This window comes from Pelodiscus sinensis, chromosome 30 (assembly GCF_052426305.1).
Source record: "Pelodiscus sinensis isolate ZL-2025 chromosome 30, ASM5242630v1, whole genome shotgun sequence".
Taxonomy (NCBI): domain Eukaryota; kingdom Metazoa; phylum Chordata; order Testudines; family Trionychidae; genus Pelodiscus; species Pelodiscus sinensis.
This window is the reverse complement of record NC_143081.1, coordinates 2,106,871-2,119,184: the sequence shown is the minus strand read 5'-3', so window position 1 is coordinate 2,119,184 and position 12,314 is coordinate 2,106,871. Positions and strand designations below refer to the sequence as shown.

At 56.3% G+C, this 12,314-nt stretch overlaps 1 protein-coding gene across 2 annotated transcripts; it reads left to right on the top strand.

Moving 5' to 3' along the window:
• Window positions 1-1,294: 1,294 nt before the first annotated feature.
• On the top strand, window positions 1,295-9,269 carry LOC106732925 (alpha-1B-glycoprotein-like). Of its 2 annotated transcripts, none has more exons than XM_075911966.2 (9): window positions 1,295-1,435; window positions 1,557-1,595; window positions 2,179-2,469; window positions 3,274-3,576; window positions 4,828-5,133; window positions 5,888-6,178; window positions 6,656-6,766; window positions 7,497-7,603; window positions 8,426-9,269. In XM_075911966.2, the coding sequence occupies exons 1-9, from the start codon at window positions 1,405-1,407 to the stop codon at window positions 8,570-8,572; spliced, it is 1,626 nt and encodes a 541-aa protein (XP_075768081.2). In that variant the 5' UTR covers window positions 1,295-1,404; the 3' UTR covers window positions 8,573-9,269. The 2 variants fall into 2 exon arrangements, with proteins under 2 accessions (XP_075768081.2, XP_075768079.2); XM_075911964.2 differs by having other exon boundaries at window positions 8,423-9,269.
• Window positions 9,270-12,314: the final 3,045 nt, after the last annotated feature.

Here is a 12,314-nt window from a genome sequence, read left to right as displayed (position 1 = left end):
GATGTACCTAATCTACATCTCCCTGTCACCGTCTTCGGGAAAGCTCCCAGAGCAGCAGCAGAAGAGTCGGTTATAGTTGCCCCTGGGTGTGTGGTGGATTCAGAGTCTTCACATGAACGAGCAAGATCCCAGCTGGGCCAATGGGCTGTAGCTCTACTGGAGTCAAAGGGGTAGACCCCAGGTGGGTCAATGGGCCGTAGCTCCATTGGGGTCAATGGGGCAGACCCCAGGTGGGTCAATGGGCCGTAGCTCCATTGGGGTCAATGGGGCAGATCCCAGCTGGGTCAATGGGCCGTAGCTCCATTGGGGTCAATGGGGAAGATCCCAGCTGGGTCAATGGGCCGTAGCTCCATTGGGGTCAATGGGGCAGATCCCGGCTGGGTCAATGGGCCGTAGCTCCATTGGGGTCAATGGGGCAGATCCCGGCTGGGACAATGGGCCGTAGCTCCATTGGGGTCAATGGGGCAGATCCCGGCTGGGTCAATGGGCCGTAGCTCCATTGGGGTCAATGGGGCAGATCCCGGCTGGGTCAATGGGCCGTAGCTCCATTGGGGTCAATGGGGCAGATCCCAGCTGGGCCAATCGGCTGTAGCTCCACTGGGGTCAATGGGGCAGATCCCAGCTGGGTCAATGGGCCGTAGCTCCATTGGAGTCAATGGGGCAGATCCCAGCTGGGCCAATCGGCTGTAGCTCCACTGGGGTCAATGGGGCAGATCCCAGCTGGGTCAATGGGCCGTAGCTCCACTGGGGTCAATGGGGCAGATCCCAGCCGGGTCAATGGGCTGTAGCTCCATTGGGGTCAATGGGGCAGATCCCAGCTGGGCCAATCGGCTGTAGCTCCACTGGGGTCAATGGGGCAGATCCCAGCTGGGTCAATGGGCCGTAGCTCCATTGGAGTCAATGGGGCAGATCCCAGCTGGGCCAATCGGCTGTAGCTCCACTGGGGTCAATGGGGCAGATCCCAGCTGGGTCAATGGGCCGTAGCTCCACTGGGGTCAATGGGGCAGATCCCAGCCGGGTCAATGGGCTGTAGCTGCTTAGGAGTCAATAAGCCCCAATTCCCAATGGGTGTAAATCAGAATAACTCACGGGAGGTTCCATTGCACCGGCTGACACCTTAGGCCACTCCAAGAAGAGCCGGCCCCCAGCGGTTGCTCCCCAGGCTCCTTCCCCCAGTCCAGACCCAGGCTGGGAGGAAGTGGCGGAAGCGGGCAGCTGTTCTCAGTCCCTCCTATTGAGAGATGCTGCCGCCTTTCCAGCCCCCTCGCTGAGCGGTGGCCTCGCCTGAGGCTGTGACTTCCCCTGCCTGCGTCAGAGGGAAGGGGACCTTCCTCCTTTGTGTGCCCAGACGGGGCTGGTGGCTGAGCTGAGAAACTGCTCCCAGCCCAGAGCGACCGGCTCAGCATGGTGCTGCCTCTGCTCCTGCCTCTGCTGGGTAAGTGCCCCCCTCGGCCCCCATAGCTTCTCATGTTTGTCTAGAGACTCTCTCCCCCAGTCTCCCTCCGCCCCATCCCCTCCTTGTGGATGACACTCCCGCCCCTTCTCATCTCTTCCAGCCTCACTCCAGACTCTCCCCTGGCTGGTGTCCCCGGCAGGTAAGGACGGCTCCTGGCCTTGCTGAGATGAGCACGGCAGGGTGGGGGGTTCTCGGGCAGTGGGGGTGGGGACTCCCCTCCTCTTCCATTGTCTGTTTGGAACTGCCAGGAAGGGGGGTTCCTGGCTGGGTCTGGCGGCCCCAGTCACAGGTGTCTCCCATGGAACTGGCCCCAGGAGCAGCAGCTCCAGTCCAGAGCTACATTTATGGCGGTGGAGAAGTGACCCCAGCTGATGCCTGATTGCGGTGGTCTCTTTGGTGGGTCCCTGACCAGGCTTTAGGAGAGAAACTCCCCCATCTCCATGGGTGCTACCCTGGCTGTTTTGGACAGATTCAGCAGAGAGCGGGGCAGGGATGGATTCCCAGGGCTGGTGGTTTCTGAATGCACCTAAATGTGTTACTCAGAGCTCGGCTTTAGGTAATGGAGGGGCCGACAGTGCTGGAGAGAGCCAGGGCCTGGCTATTGGCCATGGGGTTTTTCTCCCTGGCAGGGAGCTGAGGCGGGTCTGTGCCCGTGTCTGTCTGCAAATTGTCACTTCTCCCTCCCCATGCTGGCCTGGCCTCTCCCTCTGCCTCTGTCCTAGGTCTGCCGGCCCCCACACTAGCTCTGGAACATCAGCTCACAGTGCTTCTGCCCGGGCAGACAGCTACACTGACGTGCCAACCTCCTGGGCATGTGCAGCCTTCGGGATACAGATTCTTCTGCCAGAGAGGGCAGCAGGGCCCCAGCGCAGTCCCACGTGATAAGGAAGGAGACGAGCTGGTTCTCACAGCTGAGAAGGGAAGTGCCGGGACCTACACCTGTGTGTACTGGACAGAGGGACCCAATGGACCAGTCTCTAAGAACAGCAACTCCGTCTCCATCTCCATAGCAGGTGAGCCCCTTCTCCTGCTCTTGGATGGGTTAGTCCATGGGAATCCAAAACCCCCCTGACACTCCAGCCTCCAGCTCCACCCCTGTCCTTAGTCCAGCCATTCCCAACATGTCAGACATGATCTGTGATACCTCAGCAGCTCCTGCCAAACCAGCAAGGACTGGGCAGTGGCAGGGCACTGCTGTGGGAAGCTCACAGCACTGGGGTCCTGGGTATTGTAGGAGCTCAGCAATCATGGCAAAGGTTCGGTCTGTAAAGGGGTGACCAGCTCATCCTCCCCCCTGCTGTGCCCTGGGCAGCCCAGTCCCACACAGACAGTCCTGCTGGGCAACATGGGCATTGGGCAGGGTGGGGCTCAGTGAGGAGCAGGGGGCAGGGTCCGAGTCCAGCCCACCAGTTCTCATCTGTGCAAAGCTCCCTGTGATCCCTGGAGGTCCCTGGGCTCTGAGGCCCATCGCTGGCACCTGCAATTTCTGCGGGACAGCCTGGCCTGTGTCCCCAGCCTCAGCCGCACAAACCCTCAACCCCCCAACCTCTGATGGCTGAATTGGTCTGGGCATGAGCTGTCCCCTCAGATACCAGCAGGGGAGGCTGGTCCCCTGGGGTCCCACAGGGAGATCTCTGCTGCTCAGGGGTTGCCTGGCCCAGTGGGGACGTGGTTCCTGGGCACAGAGCTGGGGCTGGCTGGGGTCTGTACCCAGGATCTCTCCCTGCTCTGCCCTCCCCTGGCTCCTCCTCTGCTTCTGGGTCACCAGCCACCCACATAGGAACCATCTCCTCCCCTGACCCTTTTGTCTTTTCCAGCCCCCCAGCTCACCGTGTCCCCACTGCAGCCTGTCTACATCACTGGGGAAGCCGTGACCCTGACGTGCTCAGCTGCTGGTGTGGACATACCGACCAGGTTCCAATTCTACAGGGATGAAAAGGAAATCCAGTCCAATGAATCCATGTTAAATGCATATCGTCGTGTGGCCTCCATCCAGCTGTCGAGTGTGGCCATGTCGGACGTGGGAGTGTACAGCTGTGAATACTGGCGCAGGAGGGATGACAAGAATGGACCAGACATCGTATCAGAGAGAAACCAAAACATCCCCATTGCAGTAACAGGTGAGCCCCCCAGCCTGCTGCTGTTTGCTGTCCCCAGGAAGGGGAACATGGGCCCAGGGTAGGGTGGGGCTCGGTGTGGTGCAGGTGTTTCCATGGGCAAGTCTCTACCAGCCCCTGATATGAATCTGAGCTGGAGAGATCTGCCCTGCCCCTTCCCTGTTGAATGTAGGTGCATAACTGGCTGGAGAACCCTCCCCAAAGAGTAACCGTCAGTGGCTCCCAGCCTACCAGTTCTGGACACTGTTCTGTGCTGTTCACCATTGTCATCAGTGATTAGATAAGGGCACAGAGTGCACACGTATGAAGCTTGCAGGTAACACCCGGCTGGGGGGCGGGGCGAGTGCTTGGGAAGGCAGGGTTATGATTTAGAATACTGCAGACTAACTGGAGAAAGGGTCGGAGGTAGATCAGATGAAATTCAAGGAGGACAAATACAGAGTCCTGCACGTGGGAAGGAACAATCTGTGTCCCACACAGAACGGGAAGTGACTGTCTAGGAAGGAGCCCTGCAGGAAGGGATCTAGGGCTCAGAGTGGGCCACTCGCTAAAAAGGACTCACCAGTGTGAGGCTGTTGCCCAAACAAAATGTTCTGGCGTGAATTGAAAGGAGGCTGTAGGGCATGGGAAGTCATTCTCCTGCCCCGCCCCTATCAATGAGATCTCCGCTGAAGTGCTCTGCCCGGTTCTCACATGTAGGAGAGATGTGGGGCAATTGGAGCGCTTCTCCCCACAAGTCTGGCTGCACCTGGAATCATTGACTTGTAGGTATCACAGGCAAGAAACTCTTCATCCCTGGCTACCTCTCCTTGCTGCTAGTGTAGGGTGAATGCCCAGCTCATTGAGTCATGGCCAGAGGATTGGAAACCAGCCCCGTCATGTCCCCTCCCCCCATGCCTCAGCTCCCTGTGAGAGCAAATCTTCCCAACTTTAGCTTCAAACAAACCCCAAGGGACCTGTGGGCTGGTTTCAGTGTCTTCCCCATGAGTGAGCAAGATCCCTGGTGGTGAGACTCAGCGAGATCTAGAGAGGATTCTGCTGGCCCATCCAGACCAATGGGATAATCTGCTGTTCCATTGGAGTCCATGGGGCAGGTCCCAGCGGGGGTCAATGGGCCGTGGCTACATTAGAGCCAATAGGGCAGATCCCAGATGGGTTGTGATGCTACCCGGAGCTCCCCAGGGCACTGAGACTCGCCTCTGCCACCCGCCTTCCAAGTTGGACCCATCTCTTCCCCCCCTTTGTATTTCCCAGCCCCGCTCCCAACCCCACAGCTCAGCGTGTCCCCACAGCAGCTGGGCTACGTCTCTGGAGAATCGATCACCCTGACATGCTCAGCCTCGGGGGCGCCCAGCGACTCCATGATCCGCTTCTACAAGGACGACCAGACACTGCTCCCCGAGGAACTCTGCCTCCGCCCGCACCAGGCCACCGCCTCCGTTCGGCTGTCGGCGCCGCCGCAAACCAGCACCAGCACCTACACCTGTGGGTGCTGGAGAGTAGAGTCCGGGCGAGTGATCGAATCAAAGAGGAGCCAGCCCGTCTCCATAGCAGTGATGGGTGAGCCACTCTGTCTGCTGGGGTCTGCTCGCCTGGGTGGGGTCTCTCCTCCAGCCGCAGACGAAGGTACCTCTCAGACCCACACAGGCCCCCCCCAGGGCAGTTTCTACCCCATCTGGGCAGCTTCACACCCTGGGGCTCTGCTGCCATCCTGCCCCAGTGCCAGCATCTGCACCCCAGGGTCCCTGCTGTCCATGGGCATGGAAGCAGGAGCTGCCACACTGAGGTGCTGGGCTTGAAACCCCACAGGACTCAGACTTCCTCCTAACTCCAGGATCTGGTCTGTCACGTGGCCCTTGGGGGCAGGGTGTTGCTCACACTGGGACAGGGACCCCTCACTCCCAGACTCAAACTGGGAACCTCTACACTTCGGGAGGGTAGCATCCCAGCAGCGAGTCTGGTGGGGGGGGGGGGATCCCCACACACCCTGAGATCTGTCTGCAGAGGGGTCCATGAAACTCAGAGGTGGGGCATTAGCAATGAGGGTTGGGAGTGGCAGGCGATGATTCGTGGCCTGGTGTCCATGGCAGTTTCTGCCCTCCCACTCCAGCCCCACACTGGATCTATGGGAAGCCCCCCCCCCCCAGCAAGGCACTTGCTTATTTCTGTGCGGAGACCCTCAGTCCTGAGCTGAAGCAAGAGGCTGTGGAGACAGAGCAGGGGGCAGCTGTGAGTAAGTTGAATTCTTGGCACCAGCTCCTCTTTCCCCCCTGCCCTATGCCTGCTGACCCCTCCCCTTTGCTGCTCCCCACAGATCCCCTTCCCCCGCCAGTGCTGAGCTTGGATCCCACATCTGGAGCGGTGGGTGAAGGGCTCCCCCTGGTCATCACCTGCACGGCCCCCAAGGGTGGAGATGAGGTGGCCCCCAGCGTCGCAGGCTCTGAGATCGATGGGGTGGAGCCCAGGAATGTCTCTGTCAATGTGACTGTGACCCGCGGACCCAGCCACGTGATTCAATTCACCTGTGGGAAGAAGGAGAACGGGGGCTGGAGCCCGTCCCCCACGGGCCAGGCCGTGAACGTCACTGTGGATGATGCTAACACAGGTGAGACATCCCTGGGAGGCTCCCAAGGGAGGAGAATCGTCCTCAGGGGCTCTCCTGGGAAGGGGAGGTGGGATGAGGTGACAGGTGCCACCTGCAGATAGAAAAGCAAGTGGGGGATGAACGTTCTGTCGATCGCCCCCCGATTCTAGCTAGGAACATGTGACGGGCCACATGTCTGATCTCACTGTGTCGGTAACAGCTGGGGCCCCTCGGAGCCCTGTGCAGGGTTGGGGTTCGGAGACAAGGACACAGCAAAGCAGAGAATCAAACCTGCATGGCCAGCGCCCCAGGCCAGCCCCATAACCACTGGGTCTCCTGTCCCCGCTTTGCAGCAAAGAGCAGGCGGGGACAAACACACGTCACAGAGAGCTCAGCAAAGGGCAAATCTGTTGCATCGCCGGGTTCCTCTGTGGGGCCCAGACCTTCTCCTGAGGCATCTGGCTGTTCTCACCCCCGCTTCTCTCTTTCCTCCATCAGCCACATCTGCACCCCCTCTCCTCGTTATTCTGCTGTCAGTCGTCGGCGGTGTCCTGCTTCTGCTCGGACTCCTGGCTGCCCTACTGTGGTGGGGCTGGAAGAAGAAAAGAGGTTGGTGATCTCCCATCTGATCTCTCAACGTGGTGTAGCCAGGAACATTCACAACCACACAGCACCGTGCCACAGTGTGGGTGTGGGAAGCAGCCCTCAGGGATCCCTGGCCAAGGAGGAATTTATTCTCAATGGGAAGGCAGGGTCTAGAATAGGGTACAGCTATGAAAATCGGTGTGTTTCCAAGCAGAGATCGGTACATTTGCCTTTAATCCCATATGGTGTCACAGAAACAGCTCAGCGGCGGTTTGACTTGAGACGGCCGATCCGTCCCATTCACAGCCGTGTCCAGAGAGAAGCAAGGGAAACATCACTTTGAGAGTGGGGAAGTGTCGGCACCTTTCCTCCCCTCCAGCATATGCCCCAGAATTCACCCCTCACATGTGGGCGTGGAACAAAGGATACCCTTTCCTATTGGGTTGATTTCACTCCAGAAGTCAATGGCACCTGAGCCCAATTTCCCACCACTGGGCTCATCCGTGACCGCAATCAGCATCAATACGTCCCTCAGTGCCGTGTAGCTACACTGATTAGAGAATGCATCTCTTGTGCAAACATTGCCTCTCAATATTAGTAACTCCTCATAATTAACAACTGCAGCGAGCAGTTCTAAGCATCCCGTGTAAACCTTCTGCTCCATCCCAATGCACGTCCTTTGCCACCAGCTGCTTTCTGGGCATCCTCATGACACTCCCCACATCAGCCCCCTTCTCCTCTGGGTCTGTTTCAGTTGTAAAGCCTGGGACAGGCCCTGAGCCATCCGAGCCCAGAGAACACGCCAGGAACAGGGATCCCAGGCGTCAGAAGAAGCGACCAGAAGCCGCACAGATGGACCAGGTAACATGAATGGGTCCAGGGGCCTCAGTCTTGTGCCCAGGGCTGAGAGGCAGCGGGCTGGCTGGGGTGGGGCAGGCAAGGAAAAGCCACAAAGGGAAGTGGCTCTGGGTTTTACAGGTGTGGGGAGGGCTGAGAACTGGTCACTCCTTTCCCCATCACCCCAAAGTCTGATCTGAATCACGGCAAAGTAGGGCTGGAAGGGACTCAAGTCCAGCCCCTCTGCTGAGCCAGGATCCCCCAAACCTGGACCTTCCCCACGGGTGTTTGTCCAGCTCCTCGCTGAAATCCCCCCTGATGGGGATCCCCCTGCACTGCTGGGTCACCTGTTCTGGGCTTAGCTACCCTCAGAGTTAGAAACGTTTTCTTACTCTCTTACCTAACACTCCCTTGAGACAGGGCAACGCTGGGGCAGGAGGCTGAGCGGAGACCTCACCAGTGCCGGGTGGAGAGGAGCCGTTAGCTCAGCTGCCGTACGTGCGATGCTCCTGTTCACAACGCCCAGAGGGGGGTTGGGCTGTCTCATGGCAGCAGGGCCCTGTTGGTTCAAATCCATTTGTGCTGCTCTGCGGCTCTTTTTCTGCAGGGCGGCTGCTGCGCCAGTTACACCCACTCCTTAACTTCTCCTGCCTCAGCGGAGCATCAAACACGTCCCTGCATTGCCCCTGGCTCATTTCAGGGCAAGTCTCCACTTAGGTTGCAGCTCACGTCACTCCTGGCCTCCTCCGGCCTTGCTAGCTCCGACGCCATGGCCGTGTTCTCCACTCCCTCCTCCAAATCCTGTCCATGCACCCCCCTCACTGCTTCTCTGTCCTCCCCCAGCAGGGCTCGGAAGTCGCCTACGCACACATAGAGTTCTCCACCTCGAACGCTCATGCGACAAAGTCGAAAACCAGAGCCAGGCCTGCTGATGAGGCGCGGGTGCTGTACAGCGAGGTGGCAACCAAACCCACCCACAAGGCACCCAAATGAGGAGGGGAAGCCCTCTCTGTGTTCCTACACATCCTCTTCCCCTGTGCCCAGGATCTGTATCCTTCCCCCTTTGTATCCCTATAGCCCTGGTATGACCCAAGTCACTGCTGTCAGCCTGTTTAGCCAGCCAGTATCCTGTGCAATATTATAGAAAACTGGGGAGCCCCTGGCCATGACTGTCACTGTGTGGTGTGTGCATGGGGCATGTTGAAAGAGTTTGTATCTGCATGGTGGAAATGCACAATGCAGGCAGTTGCTAACATAGCCAGCCCTACCCCAAAGAGTGCGGATTCCTGTGTCTGCCTTGGTCACACTAACTGGCGGAGCAGGTATACTGGCTGGCTGGCTTGTGTGACCTTGGCAGGCTGGGGGACCAGGCACTTCCCCAGAGCTCAGAACAGAAAACAAGGCTGCAGACTAGACCTGGTTATCTGGGTGTGCGTTTTACTCGAGATTAGTATCAGGTTCACAAGAATGTCTGCAGGGTTTGAATGTGAAAAAACAAAGTCTGTATGTCGCAACTGTACTGATAATAGCAACGCTCCATGTTATCAGGTGATATTTTACTGTTTGCTCTGAAACTGCAAAAACCTCCCCATCCGGATACGAGTTTGCCATGGGGGGGGGCTATTTCTTGCCCAGAAAAAAAACAACCCTAGACCTCAGACAAACCATTGTGGAACATGAAAGCAGAAAACACATGGACTGGAGATGAGCATGTGAACGGGTCCTGCCCTCCTGATCTCTCTGGCAAAGGGGGTATGTCTACACTACAGCGCTATTTTGAATTCACGTAATTCGAAACGGTTAATTTGAATTAAGCAATTTCGAAATAATGCATCTAGACACAAAATCTAATTCAAAATAGCAGTTGGCATGTGTAGACACTATTGAAGTTAATTCAAAATAACGGCTGTTCTTTCAAATTAACTTTGTAGTGTAGACATACCCAGGAAGAAAAATCTCTGACAGGAAGAATCTGGCTTTTGCCTGTTTGAACGCTGAAGGGCCAGACACTCTGATCTGAAACCGGAGATTCCCAGGGCTGCCTTGGGGGTTGTCCTACATAGACCATTTTAATTGACAAATGACTAAAACTCTGTTACTCTTTTGGATAACTCACAGGTGTGTGTCTCTTTGCTGCCTTTAACCTTCAGAGAACTCGAGTATTCCTTTCTCCTAGTTAATAAAACTTTAGAAAACATCACACAGCCCTGGCTACGGGTGTTGTCTTCGGTGCAGGTTCTAGGGTAACAACTGTTGTGTGGAAAATAACTGGTGTCTATGGTGTGATGTCCCCAACCGTGTACCCCCATCTGGAGCTAGATATGACTCTCAATCAGCCAGTAGAGTAGGACGTTGTATTGGTTCTCAGGGACACCGGCGATGGTAGCAGGGTACACTGAGAATGGACAGCCTTATCCGTCCTAGGGGGGAGGGGTTCAAGGGCCCCTGAGCCCCCTGTCCTGGCTTTAGTCTGCCTTGTTCATCTTCCTCCCCCAGACTGCCCCTTCTCCTGGCCACCTGTCACTCAATTGCCCCAGTCAGATACGCCCCTTCCTTTGTTCTCCTTCCCCTGGCCAGGTGTGAAACTGCTGGCCATTGTCTACTTTTCTTGGATCAAGAGATCCTCATCCCCTACTACGTCACACTTGTCCTGGAAGCAACCTACACGGGATGTGGTTTTGGGTACGAGTGTGTCTGGGAGGCGAGATGGGCTGGGAAGCCCAAGGGGACTGTCTGTGACTCCATGTTGAGGCTGTTATAGGACCCAGAAGTCCATGTGTGTTACTGGCTCCAGAAAATCTCATTAGGGAACCCAACAGTAGCTCAGGCCGGTGTCTGCCTTGCTTTTGACACTCTGCTCTGACATCAGGACCCACGGTTGTCAGCCGCTCCAGGCTGCATGACAAACGTCTAGATGACAACCCTCTGTCGGCAGAGGGATGTAAATGAAGCACTTCCAAAGTGTAAATGAAGCCGAAATTTAAATATCCCTTGCTTCATTTGCATAATCACGTAACGGCACTCTTTTGAAAAAGCGCCATTTCGACAATAACACTGTGGTCTAGACACGGCTCTCTCAAAAACGGGGCTCTTTTTCGAACGATTCTGTAAACCTCATTTTTGTGGGACTGATTTTTCTGTTCTTAAGATCACAGCCCTTGCTGTTTTGTAACCCCCTTTCCCTTCCCCAAATGAGGAGGGGGCTGTGTAGGGAGCAAACCAAGATAGAGTGTGTTCAGAAATGATACACCATCAAGGAATTTCGGGCCAGAGCGGTCACACACCAGCTAGTCAAATAGCAAAGAAACTAATGATGTTGTGACTTATTCAGTGGGCTTGAAGCCCAGACCCAGCTAGGTAATGTCAGATAGGCCAACCAAAGGAGACCCCGATACAAGGATCTGATCTAGCCACCAATGGGGGAGGCCACTTGAAAGGGATTTGGGGCCTCCAGTCCGTGGTCCCCACAGTGCCTTTCAGGGGTCAGCTGGGGGGTACCTCACTGTTATTCAGGGGGAGGAGAGAGCTGCGGGCGGGGGAGTGGATGGGGCTGGGGGATGTCTAATGGGGGGTGCCCCTGTTCCCCCCACAGTGGTAAAGGGGGGGGTGCATGTCAGAGGGGACCCGGCTCTGGCTGCCTCTGGGGCAGCGACTGGCGCCTCCCAGGCTGCTTGGCGGGAGCCCTGAGGGGAGCGGAACTCTCGGCAAGGCGGGAAAATCCGGTTGGAACCGGTTCCCCAACGGTCGCTGTGCGCGCCACGGGGGGAGGGGCAAAGCCCAGGATGGAGCCCAGGGCGGTCGAAGGTGACCGACTCCATTTTGTTTGACATAAAATCGCCGTTTTCACACTAAACACGAGAAGTCATTCTTCCACTCTGCTCTGCGCTGAGTTGGAGAATTGTGTCCAGTTCTGGGAACCCACATTTCGAGAAAGATGTGGAGAAGCTGGAGAAGAGCAACAAGAATGATTAAAGAACACGAGCTATGAAGGGAAACTGAAAGAATGGGGCTTGTTTAGTTTGGAAAGGAGAAGGCTGAGAGGGGACAGGAGAGCAGTTTCAGGTATCTAAAAAGGTGTCACAAGGAGAAGGGAGGAAAATTGTTCTCCTTGGCCTCTGAGGACAGGACAAGAAGCAATGGGCTTAAACTGCAGCCAGGGAAGTTGATGCTGGACCTTAGGAAAAACTCCCTACCTGTCAGGCTGGTGAAACACTGGAATAAATTGCCGAGGGAGGTTGTGGAAGCTCCATCTCTGGAGATATTGAAGAGCAGGTTGGACAGACACCTGGCAGGGATGGTCAACATGGTGCTGGGTCCTGCCATGAGGGCAGGGGACTGGACTCGATGACTTCTCAAAGTCCCTTCCAGTTCTAGTGTTCTGTGATTCTATGATGATAAAGTGGTGTGCATAAACCCAAGGTATAGAACACCACAATACAGCTTAGCTACGCAACACGTGCACCTAAGCCTGACCCTCCGGGGAAGTCTGGACAATAATATTCATTGGGCCCATGAGAGGCCAGGCTGGTCCACCCTCTCCATCTACCAGGTCTTCAGGGAAGGGTGTCACTAGGGGTGTGTCTAGACTACAGGGTTTTGTCGACAAAAGTGGACTTTTGTCGACAAAACTATACCTGCGTCCACACTGCCTTTGAGTTATGTCAACATAATGTTGACAAAACTCAGCAGTTTTGTTGACGTATGTAAACCTCATTCTACGAGGAATAACGCCTTT